The sequence below is a fragment of the Mauremys reevesii genome, linkage group 3 (genome assembly GCF_016161935.1).
Source record: "Mauremys reevesii isolate NIE-2019 linkage group 3, ASM1616193v1, whole genome shotgun sequence".
NCBI lineage: Eukaryota > Metazoa > Chordata > Testudines > Geoemydidae > Mauremys > Mauremys reevesii.
Genome location: NC_052625.1, coordinates 82,376,267 through 82,395,727, shown reverse-complemented (window position 1 = coordinate 82,395,727; position 19,461 = coordinate 82,376,267). Strand labels below are relative to the sequence as shown.

The 19,461-nt window shown below is 43.2% G+C and overlaps 1 protein-coding gene across 4 annotated transcripts in view; it reads right to left on the bottom strand.

Annotated features, from left to right (window-relative positions):
• Positions 1–19,461, bottom strand: part of GALNT2 (polypeptide N-acetylgalactosaminyltransferase 2) — a 165,887-nt gene that overhangs the window by 56,450 nt on the left and 89,976 nt on the right. For all 4 annotated transcript variants that reach the window (XM_039530759.1, XM_039530760.1, XM_039530761.1 and 1 more), the window contains exon 3: positions 13,766–13,919. In XM_039530759.1, coding sequence (XP_039386693.1) covers positions 13,766–13,919 — 154 coding nt within the window. The remainder of the gene's footprint in view (positions 1–13,765; positions 13,920–19,461) is intronic.

Below are 19,461 nucleotides of genomic sequence, written 5' to 3'. Positions count from 1 at the left end.
CACTTTAGAAGAGATCCTATGGTATGTATCACAAAAGGCCTGGGGAATAAAAAAAAAAGTGATCCTTGTCCACGTATAATGAGACACACTAGTCTGTTTTAGTGACTTCATTTCCTTTGATGTCCTTTTAATTAATATTAAAAGCCGAGTGTTTTAAGTAGTGGTTCTCAACCTTTCCAGACTACAGTACCCCTTTCAGGAGTCTGATTAATCTTGCATATCCCAAGTTTCACCTTACTTAAACTACTTCTTACAAAAATCAGATATACAAATACAAAAGGGTCACAAACACACTATTACTGAAAAATTGCTTACTTTCTCATTTTTACCATATAATTATGAAATAAATCAATTGGAATATTTGTACTTGCATTTCAGTGGATAGTATATAGAGCAGTATAAACAACTCATGGTCTGTATGATATTTTAGTTTGTACTGATTTGGCTAGAGCTTTTTATGTAGCTTCTCGTAAAACTAGGCAAATATCTAGATGAGTTGATGTACCCCGAGAAGACCTCTGCGCACCCTGGTTGAGAACCACTGTTCTAAAGCACACAGAAATATGCAGCGTTGGTAGCCATGACTAGCTGCACCATCAACTAATAGCAAGCTCAGCACATCTAAGCAATGTTTTGTCTGAATATACAATCAAATCCACTTAAGGAAAAAAAAAAAAGATTCCTACCTAAATGTTTAAAAAAAAAAAAAAGAATCTGCCTGCATAAAAGCATTCTCCACATCTGAGGACATGAGAGTCAATGATATGCATATAAAACTTGGCAAATTATAAATATTTATGGAATGGAGAAGCAAGCAGCAGTGGCTAGAGCTGCGAAAGCTTCCGCCTTTCCCACGTATAAAAGGCCCCATCTACACTACATAATTTTAGCGTTAACAACTCCAAATCCCTAGCACACGATAGCATGACACACACACACACACACACACACACACACGTGCTTCCAGTGGTACACAAATATTCACAGAACAGTTGTGATTACATGTCAAGGCTATGTCTGTCAAGCCTTGAAGGTCTACACTGCCGCTGGGAACGAGCCTTCCAGCCAGGCAGACAGATTTGCATTAGAGGGGTTTGAGGTAGGACAATAAAAATAGCAGCATGGATGATGCTGCACCCGCAATGGCTCAGGCTGGCCACCTGAGCTCAAATCCAGAAATCTGGGTGGGTCCAAGTCAGGTAGCTACCCCAAGCCTTCACTGGTGCAGCAACATCCATTGCTGTTTTTAGTGTGCACTAGCTCAAGCCCTGTTAGCACAAGTCTGTCTTCCCAGGCTGGGAGGCTCGCTCCCAGCTGTAGACAGGCTCTAATTGAACTGTCATCTATCTAGATTTGCAGAGCCAGGTTTGGCTTTGTGACTCAAAATCTATTGGCGTTTATGGTCTGTAGAGTGACAGTGAAGTTGGATACCGCATTAATGTCCATTGTGGGGTGAGAATACCATGCCTCTTTGTCCACCCCAGAAAAGTGGAGCCTTACTAAAATCTTAACACGCATGTTTTCACCCCATCTAAACATCCATGCAGGATCCAGCCAAAGTGATACACCAAGGCTTGGATCACCAGGAAGTTGGAGCTTTCTCTATTAAGGTATTGACTTAATGGGGTAAGCCCAGAATGGGCACCTTGGTATTGTCTATAGCACCAGCGCAGTTCAAAAAGTCCAACTGTTCCTCAATAAAACTGGAACTTCCATTGGCAGTTGCACGGCACATCTGAAAGCCAGGCTACTAATTTACCATATATACTCATTCATAAGCTGAATTTTTTTTTTTTTTTTTGTAAAAAAGGGAAGCACCAGAGAAGGGGGTTGGCTTATGAACTGGCACAGAGGGGGAGGGATGGGACACAGCCCCTGCCCCTAACAGAGGGAGCAAGGAACATGCTACGGCCGCGCCGCCCCCTCTGGTCCGCTGGAGCAGGCTGCGGCCACGCTGCCCAGCTTGCCGGAGCAGCTCCAGCCAGGTCAGAGACATCCTCCCCTGTCCCTCCCCAGATAAGGTGGTAAGGGATGGGATGGGGAGAGTGTGGGGGTCCCAGGCTAGGGGTGGGGTCATGTGTGTGTGTGTGGGGGGGGGGTCACATGGATTACTCTCCTGACTCCAAGCTTCTCCCCCCAAAAAAATTTCCCCACCAGTTGCTACCCTGACGGGCTGGGACAAGCAGCTGGCATGCCGGGACACGTTGTTTACTTTGGTTTACCTCCGTGCCTGCGGACTCTCAAGGTAAACAAACCATCTCGACCTACCAGCAGCTTATCCTGGGAGCCAAAGTTTTCTGACCCTTGAATTATAGGGTTGGCTTATGAACGGGTTATAAAATTTTTTCCATTTTTACTTATCCATCTTGGAGGGGTTGGCTTATAAACGAACAAGCTTATGATCGAGTATATATGGTAAGTGCCTAATTTTTACACATGTGTTTGACAATGGGGGGGGCGATAATGAGGTTCTCTTATTAAAATCCTATGTACATTTATATGCAAAATATCAGAGGTGTAGCCGTGTTAGTCTGGATCTGTAAAAGCAGCAAAGAGTCCAGTGGCACCTTATAGACTAACAGACGTATTGGAGCATGAGCTTTCGTGGTATTCACTCACAGGACTCTTTGCTGCTTTTATATGCAAATTACACACAACTCTCTGGCTCTCAGCAGGTTGCCAGCAGGACCCGAGCATTACAAAAATTGTGTACCACTGACCTAAACACTGTGAATGGTCGTACCAGTACAGGCTCACAACACAGTCCCTTAAAGGTTCCATATGCTGAAAATTAAATCTGCGGTCATGCATTTTATTTTTTGTCCCAAAGCAACTCAAATGGATTAGATATCCTAACACTACAACTAGTATTACCAAAAAACAGCATTAACCTGCTCCTCTTTAACTAGTATAAACGTATCTCACTTTAATGACCCTGAGTCTGTTCTATATGCCAGTGAATCATGAAGTTAATATTCAACAACATGCAGTAGGATTTGAAAATTTAACATTTAACTTAATTTAGTTGTTGCACTTTTGCAAATGAGAACATTTGAACCAGAATACGTCTTATGAAATGTCAAAGTTATTTGATGCAGAGAAGCTTCTTGCCTTGAAAAAGGTAAGCGTGGGAATAAACTCACTCCTATTTTGAGGGAGAATCCAAGGCTCCAAATTTGAACTACTGCATAATGATCTGAAAGAATTTGCCTATAGTATATTTTAAATGTGACCTATTTCTATTTCTCATTCTATATTCAAAAAAGTACTGTAATTTTGGGAATGATATTCTATTCTTCATGCATAAAGTGTTTGAATTCCTGCTTTAAGTGCAAAACTCAACTCAGCCTTAGCCATGGAACCACAGTGTTTGCAAAATAGGATGATACTGCAGTTGTGTTCAAGATGCACATCTTGCCACTCCACTGTCAAGAATTTTGTAAAAGCCTTTTTTTTTTGATGGACTTCCCTAAAAAAAAATCTGAACAGCCAATTTTCTAACATCTTTAATACTAGAGCTGTGCTGGATAATCAATTCCTTATAAACCTATTTGTGCACAGTCAAGTGCTATAAATTAAAAATGTCAAGTCACTTCAAAGACTACTAAAAAGGATGCCATCAGAAGTGTGGCAAGGCACAGAAACTTTAAGCTTTTAAAACGTTAAATTTTAAGCTAAGGGCTGAAATTTAAAAGCTGTATCTGTCATGGAAGTTACTGTGATGTTAGTGCTCAGCTCTGTTACTACAGTAACTTCGACTGTACAGAGGCATCCACCATGATATTAACACAGTTACTGCCACTGTGAGGGGCCATCAAAGCTTACCACTGTATGAGCACACCTGATATCACGGGGACAGTTTAAAATAAATAAATACATAAATAAATAAATCAGATCCTCTCAGTGTTGCCTTCCATTTGTCCCAGGCCGCTTCTATCTAAACCAGAGGTGGGCAAACTACGGCCCGTGGGACCGTCCTGCCCGGGGAGGCTAGCCAGCCTCCGGCCCCTCCCTCGCTGTCCCTCCTCCCCCGCAGAGCCACGCCGCCGCATGGGCAGTGCTCTGGGTGGTGGAGTTGAGCGCTCCTGCCAGCGCGGCAGCCAGACATGCTTCTCTGCATGCTTTGCTTGGCATGGTAAGTGGGCCGGGGTATAAGGGGTGGGTAGGCCTGTGGGGGCAGGGCAGTCAGAGGACAGGGAGAAGAGGGCAGTTAAATGGGGTGGAGTTTCTGGGAAGGGCAGTCAGGGGACAGGGAATGGGAGGGTTGGATAGGCATGGGGTCCCAGGGGGCCTATCAGTGGGCGGGGGTGTGGATGGGGTCAGGTAGTCAGGGGACTGGGAGCAGGGGGCGATGGATAGGGGGTGGGATCCCAGGGGCGGTTGGGGCAGGGGGTCCCAGGAGGGGGCAGTTAGGGGACAAGGAGCAAGGGGGAGGGGTTGAATGAGTCAGGGGTTTTGAGGGGGGCGGGAAGTGGGAGGAGCGGGGGGCCCTCGAGCCAAAATGTTTGTCCACCCCTGGTCTAAACTCTCCCTCCACCTCCAATCTAATTCCACCTTTATGACTAAAGAAAATAACTTTTGGAAACTTGTTTAATTCCTCTAAACACCCTGTCTATTTTTGTTCTAATGCAAGCTCCACGTGATAAGCACAACACAGAAGCAGCCCTTTCCCAGGAGCATCTTCCTTGTTGGCTTCCTGTTCCCTGGACCCTTCTAACTCTCCCCAGAGTAGGGCCGTCCTTATAGGATGATTTAGTGAAAGTGATCAAACAGACCTATACATCCTACATACAGTCAACATATGGATTTCAACATATGGAGGAAACCATTATGAGAAACTCTTTCAATCCACCTCAACAAAAACTAGGTGCTATAGAGCTTTTCAATCAGTAGATCTCAAAACATTCCACAAAGGAAGGTATCAGCTCCATTTTGCAGATGGAGAAACTAAGTATAACTAAGTATATCATACTTCTACTCTAGCCAGGTCCAAAGGATACCAGCCATCACAATTCAACACAAAAGGAGGAACTTGCCAACATACCCATTACCCAATAAGCTCATTGAAATTATAACAAGATAGGGGCTGAGGTTTTATGCTTTCATTTTAAAGTGCAGTGTTGAAACAGATGTAAGATTAGATTTCTCACGCATTAAAGTATACCTCAAAAAGGCAAATAAAAGGCCATCTCTTTACAACTGCTCAATACACTGTAGGCAAGTTCCTCTGCTTTACTGAGCCCTAGTCTACACTACAAATGTATGTTGCTATAACCGCATTGCTCTGGCATGTGGAAATCTGCACCCCTCAGCAACGCAGTTATATCAACCTAACTCCTAGTGTAGACAGTGCTATGTGGATGGGAGGGCTTCTCCTGTTGACATAGCAACCGCTTCTCAGGGCGGTGGAGTACCTGCGCTGATGGGAGAAACTCTCCTGTCAGCATAGGTAGCATCTTCATTAAGCACTACAGTGGCACAGCTGCACCAATGCAGCTACATTGCTGAAAGGGTAGACAAGCCCTCGATACTTTCCTGGCAGCAAGGGAAACAAATACTGAATTCTTCTTGCTTTCCAGAATGATTAACATTAGATATACAAGACTTTCTTCTAATCAGCGTGCCTATCACAAGTGTGAGGAAATTCCAGGTTGCTATACAATTTGTAGTTACAAATTGTTAAAGAAAACAAAGGTGATGCCAATACCTTCCCCATCCCCCTCTCTGCTGCCTCTCCTAGCTACTCCCATCTTCAAAGCACTGCCATGTTTAACTAACCTAACTACTTCATTTCTGTATTTATCTAACCTACTTATGATTGACTCCATTAATTATAATACTTTTGGCACTAAGTATATTTATTGAAGAGCTACAATTAAGCCAGGTGGATTGTTTCATTTTGTTTTCCTCAAGTTATTGAAGAGCCCCATATTGTGAATGACTAATGCTTTAATCTTGATTAAATAGCTTGCAACAACACTGCTTACACTGTAGTTAAAGCAAAAAAGTCTTCAGAAATCAGGAAAGTGGTCTGCAAGTTTTTATTCTGAAATGAAATAACTTTACCTTCATACTTTCTATTTTTTTTTTTTTACACACACAAAAGCTACAAAACAAAGGGTGCCCAAACAAATGTGTTTGATATAAATAAATAGTGTTTTGAACACTTGATAAAAACAGTTTTTAAGTCTAAAATTAAACACCACCCCTTTAAAAATCCATTTAATGCACAACCGTGGGGGAGGGGGAAAGTGCTCTCGTTATTTCTTCCTTTAAAAGGCAGTAAGTTTGAGGGCCCCTTTTTCTTAAGGCTGTTTAATTATGGTACATAGAAAGTATATTAGATCAATTGTTAACATGCAAACTTTCTTCTGTATTTCACTTTACTTTCAAGATGTTTCTGCCACACAGTTGTTTTTTTAAAAAAGGCGTTATTGTATTATTGAAGAGATGTGCTTAGTTGTACTGAGAAGAAAGTAACTTACTTGTGCTTTTCATGATCTTTGACACCCCAAATGCAGACAGAGGCATCAGATTTTAGGCTTCACTCAAGAATTAAGAGTCCATTAGCTCCTGTACCAGCATGGCAGTCCTTCTCTTGGCCCTCCCTCTCAGCAGGTGTTTGTATGCTGCAGGGAACTGCCGATGTATTCCTGACGGCTCACTGGTGGGCGCAACAGTATGGGTTGAGAGGCCTCAGGCTCAATAGAACTCAGGGAGTAAACCTAACAGCATTAAAGAAGGGGAGAAGGCTTGGGCTGAAATTTGTTATAGGGGCAGAGAACGATTCTTACTAGGTGTCTGTAAAGCACCTAACACAATGGAACTATGATTTCAGTTGGGGTCTTGGATGCAAACAGTTACTTGTTTCTTTGTAAATAAAGCCAAACATCATGAAGGGGATGAGCTTTGGCCTTTTACAGTGTGTGGGCTGTGTTTTGGAGAAGTGTGGGAAAGCCACCTGTTCACAGGCCACCTATGAATCCTTTAATTCCCTTCCTGTCTCCAGTATTTTTGGCAAAGCAAGCGAGTAGGGAAGGAGGAGGAAACACTTTGAATGACAACCAAGAAGGTTGTGGGTTTATTTTCATCTGGCTTCTAGTCCATTCAGATGCAGATTTTAGTTAAGCAGTCCTGTGGGGACTGGATAAGGAGTGCAGTGCCCACAGTTGGGTGCTCTTATGTGCAACTTGGAGAAGTGTGGTTGTTCAGAACACATCAACCTGTTCTGGTTAGCAAGCCATCTCTACACTCACAGTCTAAGACATCTCACACCCCTACTAGAATGCTTTCCCACTGAACTTACAAGCAAGTCAGGTAATGGAGAGTGCCTTTCTCCCTTTTAAACAAAGACACCAAACTCTCAGATTTCCTTACAGCTACAGCAGAACATAGATAGCCAGGAAATGGAACTGCCTCTAAGTATACAAGTCTTTCCAACCCTAATGAGAACAATGAAAATATAAATACAGATTTAAATAAAAATCTTCAGTGAAGAAATGAAAATGTGATGAGAGAAGTTGGGAGTTTAATATCAGGTCTATCCTTTCTCAGGACGACTGCTTCTGAGCAGTCTGCTAAATAACTGGGGTTGTGTATGAAGGTTACACAATTACCCTTCTGTTCTATGAGAATATAAAATGAATGGGTTAAGCTGAAACTTGCTGTGTGGACCATCATATCTCTCATAATGAATTTGATCACCACAAGGTCCTGGGACATTTACTTTTCCATTTGGGGACTGTTAAGTGCTAAAAGTGGATCCATTAGCACAGGGGTTCTCAACATTTTTCTTTGTGAGTTCTGCCCCCATCCCCCCCAACATGCTATAAAAATTCCAAGAGTGTGAGTGAGTGTCAAGGCTTTAGCCCTGCAGGGCATTGGCGGGGGAGGGGACACGATTTGGGGCTTTAGATGCCAAACGGGTGGGAGGGGTTCAAAGCTCCTGCCCCACGGGGTGCTGCGGGGGACCTTGGGGCTCCCAGGTTTAGCCCCATGGGGCAGCTTAGGGTTCACAGACCCCTGAAACAGCTTGTGGACCCCAGCTGAGAACCACTGTATCAGCACTCTGCCAATGTTCTCAATTGTACAGAAACAGCATGTGATACTGAGATGAAAGTGGCATGCCTAAATACCAAAATGGTAGTCTACAGTCAGCACTAGAGAAGATGGATTCCAAAAAACAAAGAGGGTGGGTGGGAACAAACTAACTGAGATGATAGTGAGAAGAGCCACTAGTACTAAGCCAAGACACTCTTTAAGCTACTCAAGAGCTCTTGACAGTGATAACAGAACACAAATGAATAGACCCAAGAGTAAGGCCTTGTCTACACTACAAAATTAAGTTGACCCAAGTTAGGCTATGTCTACATAAGAGACTTTACAGAGGCACAGCCATGCCACAGCAGCTGCACTGCTGTACCGTCTCCTCTGTAGCTGCTCTATGCCAACAGGAGAGAGCTCTCCCGTCAGCATAATTAAACCACCCTCAACGAGCGGCCGTAGGTATGTCGGCAGGAAAGCGTCTCCCACTGACATAGTGTTATCCACACCAGCGCTTCTGTTGGTGTAACTTATGTCGCTCAGGGGGGAGAATGGGGTAGTTTTTTCACACCCCTGAGCGATATAAACTGTAATTGACAAAAGTGCTCGCATAGACATAGCGGAAGGTCGACATTCAGCCACCGCAGCTCATGGCCACACTACACCCTCTCTGTTGATGGTGCATGTCCTTACTAGGAGCACCTCCACAAACTTAACTGTGTGGGGCATTGTGGGGCACTGACAGCTGGAGACCCCCTCACCCCAGGGCCCACAGCCCGAGCTATATGCCCCCCCCACCCAGGGGCTTACAGCTGTCACCCCATCACCAGGCCGCTCCAGCTGTGAGCTCTAGGGTGGGTGGGCTCCGGCTGTAAGCCCCACGCAGGGCTGGCAGCCAACAGATGATTTAAGTACAGACACAGACACTGTGCATCCCTATCTACATCAACCTAAGCACCACCCTCTTGTGGAGGTGGCGTTATTAGGTTGGTGTAGTGGGCAACTTACATTGGCAGGAGCAACATTGTAGCGTAGACATGTACATAGTTAGGTTGACACAGGGGTGTGTGAAGGAATTTAAATTCACTGCTTTTGGAGGGGCATGTTTTGTGCCCCCGCCACAGCCCTGGGGCCGGAGGAGTTCTGTGCCTCTGCCAATTACTGGGGGGGGGGGGGAGACCATGTCCTGACTTGCCCCTCCTTGTGCATGCCCCTAGGCTGACATAAGGCAGCCTATGTCAATCCAACTCCACAGCGTAGACCAAGCCCAAGGGCTAGTCTACACTGGCAACTGGCTGCGGCAATGCTTTAAGGTGCCTTGTGTGGTCACGGCGCAGTGCTGGGAGAGAGGTCTCCCAGCGGTTTAAAAAAAAAACAAAAAACCCAGCGCTTGTGCACTGTCTATACTGGCGTTTTACAACGCTGCAACTTGCTGCGCTCAGGGGAGTGTTTTTTCACACCCCTGAGCAAGAAAGTTGCAGCGCTGTTAGTTGCCAGGGTAGACAAGCCCTAAGTCACAAGACCAGCAACAGGTCAATAGTTGTAAAGCAACCACATGTCATCTATATTATAAACTAATGGACTCATGAGTTTGCATGGCAAAGTTCCAGACACTGCAAGAGAGCTACTTCTGTTCTTGTCAATTAGTCTGCCTTTCTAATAGTCTCCCAAAAGGACTATTTTTTGTTGCCTTCTTTTTTTTAATAGATGGAGCTCAATTCCATTACACTACCCCAAAAAGCTATATTTTTAGTGGAAAGCACAGATGTATTATAAACATCATTTTTTCAAAGACAACTCTAATTCAAGTATTGGGATAGGTGGCCACTATAACAGACTTTTTCTAATACAGTTGAACCAAACACAGATGATTTATGCCATGTGAACTCCAAAGGCATTCTGAAAATGGAACACAATTTAATTAAGGCCACACAATATAACTATAGCTGTAGAAAGTAAAAGGATACATCTGATTTTTTTTTTGTAGTTATAGGGGTGCAAAGTAAGTTAATTCTCAAATTTATATGTTCATTCTAATAATCTATGATCACAAACAGCAGAGGACACCCTCTGATCCAAACAACATTTCTTTTGGTACATTCTGAAAGAAACCACAGAACATTAAAATATTTATAAGACTACGCTCAGCCTGAAGTAAGGAAAAGTCAAAGTAATTCACAACTGTAACCATCCTTTCTTATCACCCGGCCCCCAACAAGAGGAGGGGAAAAAAAATGACTTGTTTTTCAGTTTTGGTTGGGCTCCTATAAGTTTAGCTTTTTCAATCCATCAGCCTAATGGATTTCATTATTCCATTTACTAAATGGTTCGTGGGGAGCCCCAGACAGACGTCAGTGTGGGTTCTCCAGCATTCTTTCCTGGCCATTTAACAGCACTGAGTGGGGAGAAGGACTCGATCAAAAAGGCTGAGTATCTGACTCGTTTGTCATTCTAGATTCTGTGTTAAATGCTAACTCCTCCCTTTAAAGAAATCAATCCTTTTCTGCGCTTTCACTTTTTAGAATACTCTCTCTTGATGTCCAGGGGAGCATAAAGCCATAGGTGGTTGCTAAATTAGGGTCATAATGTGCCACTTATTGAGACGACAGGCCAGCTAATGCCCAGAATGTTGCAAATTACCAAGGACAGCTGGTAATGATACCTCACTAGTTACTCACTTAACCTCTTCCTGTGAGCTCAACTCCAGAAAGGGGGCGGAGGGACGGACTAGTGAAGACAAAGCAATCTTCATGCTAAAGTTCTCTTTACTTCACAGAAACTAAACAGCTTTTCCATCATCATGTGCATGAATACCATTCACTACCAATAGCACGATTTTACGCTGCTCAGCTTAGTTTACAAATCCTAAAACTATGTGATTTGATCACACAAATGCGTTCATCTGATAAATCAGTATCCCAGACAGCAACTCTTCATTTCACTACACCAAGATAGTATTTCCATAAAACTAAGTGTAAACACAAACACTGAAGTAAGTTAATGACTCTGGGAGCCACTTTCAATTTCGAGTGTAATTTACAGCCTTACACTTGGAGGTCTACGTACACTACTTAGATATACGTACAGTGGTGCTGGAACCCTTTTAATAATATATGAAAATATACCTCTCTCAGAGCTGGAAGGGACCTTGAAAGGTCATTGAGTCCAGCCCCTTGCCTTCACTAGCAGGATCAAGTACTGATTTTGCCCCAGATCCCTAAGTGGCCCCCTCAAGGATTGAACTCACAACCCTGGGTTTAGCAGGCCAGTGCTCAAACCACTGAGCTATCCCTCACCCTATAGTGGGAGTGCTGAAATCTACCTCCCTTACTCCTTCTGTGCCCCTCCCCCCCCAGTAGGGGACGGGAGCAGTGCCGTGTCTCCAGGAGGGGGGACAGGACCCAAACAGGAGTAAGGGGAAAAGGCTGAGGGTGGGCACAGGGCCATGAGCAGAGCCCCAGGCATGGGCCCGCAGCCAGCACCCTGCATGCAGGGTCAGGAGTGGAGCCCCGGGAGTGGGGCCAGTGGCCAGGATCCCGGGAGCAGGGGGCTGGATGTGGGACCCTGGGCACAGGGCCAATGAGCGGGCCAGCGCCCCAAGAGCAGAGCCCCGGGTGCAGGGCACTGGGTACAGGGCCAGCAGCCGGGAAGTTGGCAGGCAGCCAGGATCGGAGCCCAGGGTACAGGGCCTGCGGCTGAGACCTGAACCCCGGGCGCAGGGCTGGGAAGCAGAGTCCCAGGCTTGGGGCCATAGGCCGGGAGCAGGGCCCTGGCGCGGAGCCCTGGGCACGGGGCCAGCAGCCGGGACCCAAGCCCCGGGCTGGGGAGTGGAGGCCTGGGTGCAGGGCCAGCGGCTCCATGTAAAACCTGGGGGTGCTACAGCACTCCCCACACACATAGTTCTATGATGTTTAGATGTTGCTTGTAATTATTAAAACTGGGAGCACTGGCTGTTGGGAGTCTGAAAGGTCAGGAAACAGGAGGGGGGGAGGAGTTGAGGAGGCAGAGTGAGAGTTACAGAGGGTGCAGCAGCAGCTTGGTAAAAAGGTTTCCACTTTAAAAATAAAGTCATGTTGAAGTTTGTTAGTACCTTGCCTGGTTAATACAACAAGTTCCCACACCTATGTATACATTTTAAAAATAAGGTTTATTTGTCTACAATACTATAACTAGCTAATCTTTAACAGCTGAAGAATCATATCCTTATCCAGTGACTTTGCAGTAAGACATAACACAGTATTGGGTTTTGCAGTATCATGAATAATGCAACCCTTGATCAGTCATCCAGTGGGTAACAAGTCAGAAGATTTAGCCTACTTGTCACCAGTGCTCAAGGTTCACACAAGGTTGAAGTGGGCAAGAGAGAAATGCTCAAAGTCTCGTAGACATTCCAAATGCATAACTCAAAAAAGCTAAAGCAGACACATACTTCCCCCCCACCCCAAAATCTACACTGCTATCCACTGTCAACAGTGTGGTCAGCAAAGAGTCCCCCTAAACTGATAACAAAAGTGGTTTTGTCCTACCTAAACTATTAGTTAAGCCATTTTCAGTGTCAGTTCAGAAAGAACTTGACTACCACTATCAGCAATGGAGCACAGTTTCTTTGAATAGATGAGGTTAGAGACACAAAGGACTGGTTTATATTTAAAGTTTAGGTCAACATAGCTACATCGGTCCAGGATATGAAAAAAATCCATACCCGACTGACATAGCTACACCAACCTAATCCCCAGGGTACATGCAGCTACATAGATAGAAAATTGCTTCCGTCAACCTAGCTACCATCGTTTTAGTAGGTGATGTTTCTACAGTGACTGAAAAACCCCTTCCATTGCTGTTGGTGAGTCTACACACCATGGGGCTATGCCAGTATTGTCCCCGTAGCATATGCATACCCACAGACTTCAGAGTTAACACCCCACTGATATAAATTGAGGTAGTTCACACCTCTTAGGGCAAACAAGTGTGCCCTCTTCCTTACACTAACTCATGTGCAGGCAGGCAGCATTCAGGAAGGCTGGCCAGAGGATGTGGACTCACAGCATGTCATGGAGCCCTGTTGTATTCCTGATACCCAGTTGTCCCACTGCTTTGTGAATCCACTGAACATTCACACCGTGTATTTTGGGGCATAAGCAGTGTGGAAGCTACCACAGCCTGAGGATGGAGTACTGCTCAAAGAGCAGGAGTGGGTATACACACACATGTATTCTATCAACCCCCAGACCTGAAGGAATTTCATGATGCACAGCCCAGCTACCCAGGATGAGATTTGACCTTCAGGCAGTTTATTACTCATCCTGAATCTCCAAAGGCAACCTGCAACAGAAGTGCTACAGTTTTTGGCATTTTACTTATTCTGCCTGGGATCCAGTAATAGCAAAGCACTAGACACGCAGACACTACAAAATGGCCACCTGGTCTTTGTCAACACTAGCAAAAACAAGACATGTAATTCACCACCAGTTGAACTGGTGAATTCAACTGGTGATAAGAAAAGTAGAAGCTGTACAGTAGACAAAGTTTAGGCAAGCTTAAGCATGTTTTATCATGTTTAAAGCTCAAGGTCGTACCATCAGCCCAGCTACTTGGGCCAGGAAATTCTCATTGGTGGCAGTTTAGACACAACTGTGCAGGGTACTGAAGAGCCATATGCAGCGCAAGGGCTGTAAATGAAGAATAACTGATTAACTCAACAACTGCTGAGTTTGGCACTTACTGATCATGCCTGGTATCAGGTATGTTTCTGTCCATTTGCAGTTTGTCACTTTCTACTTGATTGAACTTATTACGAGCGTATGGGTCCTGCCCAGATCGGACCATAGTAACACCAACGTAACTGTCTTGATCAAAATCTTGCCATCGAACTTTTCCTAAAAAGGAAGAAACCCAAAGTTAAATATTTGCATCACAGATCTGAAGGATTAAGCTCTAGTTTTCAAATGTCTGAAATCAAGTTTTCACTTTTACGGGATCACAGTGCTTTAATATAAATGAAGCCTTAAACACAAAGTTATTTGCATAAAGTTATTTGCTCTGAGTCACACAACTGACTAGTGCAAAGTTTCAGTAGGAACTGAATTAATAGTATCCTGACTCCTAGTCCTGCTGCTACTGTAATCATTAGACCACGCTGCTTTCCTCAGTTACAGGTTTTAACCTCAGGAACCATATGTTCCACTTTCAAAGGACATTTCCACATCAGGGAGCTGATGATTCAAGCACAGATTTACACCCCAAGAAAGACTCATTTAATTTTTCCAGTTTAGATTTCAATTAACTTCACTAAACCAAACCACTGTGGTTTAATTTAGCCAGTCTCATCTTTAAAAGTAATGATTTGTAACTCCATGCTCTAAAGGTCTGTTCTTCATAAACATGGTTACAAGTAAACTTTATAAGTTATTTTGTAAGACATATATACACTACCAATAGTTAGGACACTTGACCACTTTCTGATATGAAATACATGAACTAGTTGGAACACTTTGTAGCTTTTAGATTCTGTCATGAGCCGGTTAACTCTTTACTAAAAAGAGCACATAGCTACGCGATCCCTGGTAATAGTTGGCATGCTTATGGGGATGTATGCTTTATCCAAAGCCTGCTTCTTCTAACATTATACTACGGAATTAAGGTAAAACAATGTTCTCTTCTGAGAGGATGGACACTTTCATAAAATTACTGATCTTGTGATATACACCAGAAGCTTGAAGGCTTGCATCTCAAAAAAATGAAACTCTGTTCTTAACTCTTAATTTTAAATAAATTATTCCTTCTTATATGGCTATTGACAGCCAACCTATTGCAACTGTACAGGATTTATGCTTTATGACTCAAAACCACTTGAGCACAAATAGTGTTACCCCTAACAACTAAATGCAATTTTAATGCATAAGTGTTCTTCAAGGCACCATACTAAAGTTGCTGTGTAGCACCAAGCACACTACTGACAGTAAACAAATGATGACACAAAACACTCTCTGGGGGTCAGTATGTTTGACAACGAACGTGTTCACAAGGAGAAGTTATGCTTCACTCAGAGTTTTTCAAAAGCAACATGGGGAACTGATATTTCAGAGGTATTTTTGGGCAAGTTCAGTAAGTGGCAGATTAGGGCAGGGAGGTGGGGGAGAGAGGGGGAGAGAGCGCGCGCGATTCTCTTGGAGCACCCCATGGATGCTAACAAAAAAGTTTTTAGGCAAGTAAAGCGTATACCTTAGGATACTTTACACGTAACCTGCTGCTCTGCTTCACGGATGTACTATTATAAGAGGCATTCATTAGGGCAGCCAGATATTGGTCAGACATTTCAAATACACCTTTACTGTTGCCAATTTGCAGTGTGCGCTAGGTGAGTTAGGGCTGTCTGTTACACAACTGATTGAAGATATAGCCAGCTAGAATTCCATTTGGAATTTCTGCTGGAAAATAAGACTGATACCAAAATATTGGGTGACACAAAAAATCCATCGAGAATGGAAACTGTTTACTGAAAAGAAAATCATTGAATAGATTTGAGATTCTCTAGGGTTTGAGCCATCTGAGGAGTTGATGAAGTTAGCTCTGACCAAGCTTGTGGTGGTGTTTGGAGTTCAAATACTGACAGCTTACCTGAACAGCAAGTACTAGTGAAAAGCAGAGGAACTATGGAAGTAAATATTTTAAGAGTCTAGTCACAGAGCAAGAACATAGATGCCTATATTTTGGATTACAGGTTTAAGAGCTATTCAATTAGTTCAGATTGAACACCTCCTACAAATGAATTTACCTCCCAAAAGAGGCTGAAGAAAACATGCAGAAAAGCCAGAACCAGAGAGACCAAAATGTAACAGACTGAAAAACATTTATTTAGCAACCTGTGAAGAGACCCAGAGGGAAGACTACAGCACTATGGGGAGAAAGACAGATTTTCAGCTTCCAATTAGTGAAAATGCAGCAGAGGGAACACTTTGTAGCTGTCAAAGCCCAGCCTTAAGAGTGGTGAAAAGAAACTTCTATGAGTCTTCCACAATTTCTCTCAGGACATTTTTAGGGTTTGAAGGCAGTTCTACACTTGAGAATTCTGACATTGCAAACACTTGCAACATCTTCACACAACAGTTTGCAATAATGCACAATTGCTCCTACTTGAAACAAGGCTTATCACTTCTCCTGCACCAAGTCACTCAGCACTTTTGCAAAGACAGCATATGCCACTAGTGCTAATGCTGCAGCTACACCATGGTAACTGGTCTTCCTAGCAGTGTTCCACAATATCCCTGCAAGCTCTCCAGCAACCAATACGTGCAATATCACTGTGAGAGATATGGCAAACAGGTATTTAACATTAGGAATGTTATCTGTATATTTGAGCGAGCCCTTGAAAGCATGAAAAACCTCAGAGACTATTATATTGAGAGGCCAGGTGATACGGGCACATGTGATACAAAGGTCTGAACATTCTATTTGTGTGTTCCTGGCTCACCGGGTGATTTCCCTGTGGAATCACTGTGGATGATCAACGCAAAATCCCAAGGCTGGTTATGCAGATACCCAGCATTTGAAGTCTGACCACCTGGGGAAAGGGGTAGTTTTACATGTTTCAGGAGGCTTGAAAACAAAAACAGGGGGTTTGGATATAAAGGCAGAGTTTGAACTGACAGAGCGGGCTTCTTGGGCTACAAACGGCCATGACCTGACAACCAAGAGAGGCAAAGCCTGACTGAAAGATCTGAAAGACTTTTGAATTTATCAGGGATTCCAATTCCCATAAGAACTGATGGCGAGGATGGGGGCTTCTGGTGAACTTAACAAGCATTTAATCCTTTTATTGTTTTACATGTTTTCTCCAAGGCTTTTTATCCTAAAATCAATGTGCTCTGCTCTGAAAGAGATGTTTGACTACTTGGAACTACTGGCATACACTAGTCCAAGTCCTGGAAGAGAAAGCAACACAGGTGCTGGACTCAGACTTGTGGAGATAAACAAGGGGGCTGCAAGTCTAAACCCCCTGGGTTAAGAGGGAGAGGGATGTGTGTCCCTGCCCAGAGAATGGTGATGGCTAGAGGCCTGAGAGGGGATTCCTTGAGCAGAGCACAGAGGAGGTCAAAGGTTTAGTTAGCCCAAAACTGTGACAATCACCTATACGCCTGATGATTTATACTGAACTACAGTAACTTCTATTATTTGATGCATATTTGTTTTCCATTTAATAAAGTGCAATGCATTCAATCCTAAGGCTTTTCTGGTTTCAAAAATAAAGGCTATTTTAATGCAATGCTGACATTTAATTTTACAAAATACATACTACTGTATACATTAAAAATGTTAATGCATATGATTTACTTTTTAAATGGTTAAAGCACCTCTTCAATAGTGAAATGGTATTCCCACCAAGCCCTGCTTCAGGGACTTGCACTGACAACTGTGGAATGCATACCCACAATGCTCTGGTATGACAGCAGTTGGAGGGAGCAATGCAAGTGTTCCCATTTGACAGGTTTACATTAGCTAGAATTGCTCATGTGGTTCTGCATGGTTACAAGTTACAACAGTCCAAGTGAACTGCTGTAAATTACAACTGCGCAGAGGGAAATTGAAATGCTGCGCAGCAAAAATGAGGCTAGTCTTTGAAGCTGCAAAGAGGGTAGCGTGTGACAATTTACTAATCATTAAGTTTTAAGATAAAAGGCTCTATTACTCAGCCTTTTCCAGCAACTGACCATGTATTTTTATATGTTATCTGCTTCGTTTCCCAGTATATAAGTATGACTACAGAAATCATTTTTCAGAGCTACTGGTGAGCATTTATTGGTGGCTTGGAGAGCTGGGTCTGTTTCCAACTATCAAACTGCATTAAAAGATGTTATACTTAACTTATATTTTACCTTATGCAATATTGATAGAACATGCTTCCTAAACTTTGTATTGTATGTGCTATGTAGTGTAGTTTTGATTTTAACTCTGTTAAACTAAAAATAAAATTTTCGGTTCTGATTCATATATCAGATATCAGATTAAGTTTCAGGACTGGCAGTTAGTATCCAACAAGACTGGGGAAAAAAAAATAGAACCATATTCCTAATCACTGACAATGTCCCAGAGAGCAGTAGAGACTTGCACTGCTTCAGGCATTTGTGATGCAGTCAGCTGTAGCCAAGGAAATGCAAAAGCCTGAATTTGGGTTGACAGGTAAGTAAAAGAATTTTCAAATATTTTGTTTCACGTTTTATTTGTAAGCGCTAGTGATACAGTAGCTTTAGAATTTATTAAAAGCATTTTCATTAATTTTAAAAAGCAGATGACGCCTAAAAAAGTTTGGAAAGAGTTCTACGTAGAAACAGTCGTCTCGATGTTGTCTTCCCTCCCTTTAAGTTAGCGTTATCTACTTTAAAAGGATCTTCACTTCTAAGGAGATTCTTACTCCTGCTTCCAATTTGCTAACTCAAGACTTTGAGCCAGATCCTGGGTGGCAGCAGCAAAAAAAAAAGGTACAGAGTTGCTGTAATAAGGCAACTGGAGACTGGAGAATTTCCAAGTGGTATAAGGTTGGCATAGCTGACTCTAAAGCACTTGCTCTAGGTTTGGGCAGGGACAGTAAGGGGAAGCTGAACATATCGTACTTTGGCCATTCCTGGCCTACAGAATGAACCTGGGGGAAAAAGAACAGAGGAGATCTGGGAGAAAAAGGGAGAAGGAAATGGGCCACAGAATAAATTAGCTTAACTGAACTGGTAGAGAAGAGATGACCGAGCAGATGAACTTGGATGTGAAGGAAGGGAACAGGTGAAACTCCAGCGGTAGGCATCGTTGTGTGGGATGGGGAGCAAGACCCCAGCAGGAACAGCATATGGGGGATATGTAAAGGAAAGAGGGGGTTGGGAGTGGGAAAGAGTAGCATGTCAGCTACTCAGGAAATCCCCAACCCAAGCAGCAGCCACAGGTGACATGGGGATCAGGAGCTCACTGTTTGGAACTAGTTTTACTACTAAACATAGGTCAATACCAGTGGGATATATTGTATAGTTCTCTTAATGTGGATGTCAATAGCTGCTAGACTGTGGCCGTTATCAAAGAGATGGAAGGGAAGAGAACTGGAATGTCATGTCAGTTGTGCAGTAACATTTAAATCCTCTCCAAGAAGGACCATTTAAAATATTTTTAATGTTACTCTAGTCTAAAATGGAGTAACCTGTACTGGGAAGAGAGACAGAAAAATTTTAAAAAGAAGTTACTAAAATAGGGAAAGTTCCTTGATTAGTTTTAATCTCTCAGTCTCAATATTATTTTTATTAAGTCCTTTATAAAAATTGTACTGTCAGGTTCAAAGGTGTAGTTAATTGCACCGTTACTCAAAAAGGGAAATGCAATGCTTTAATTAAAATGTATAATCACAAATTGTTAATTTAATACAATTAAAGATTGATACTAATA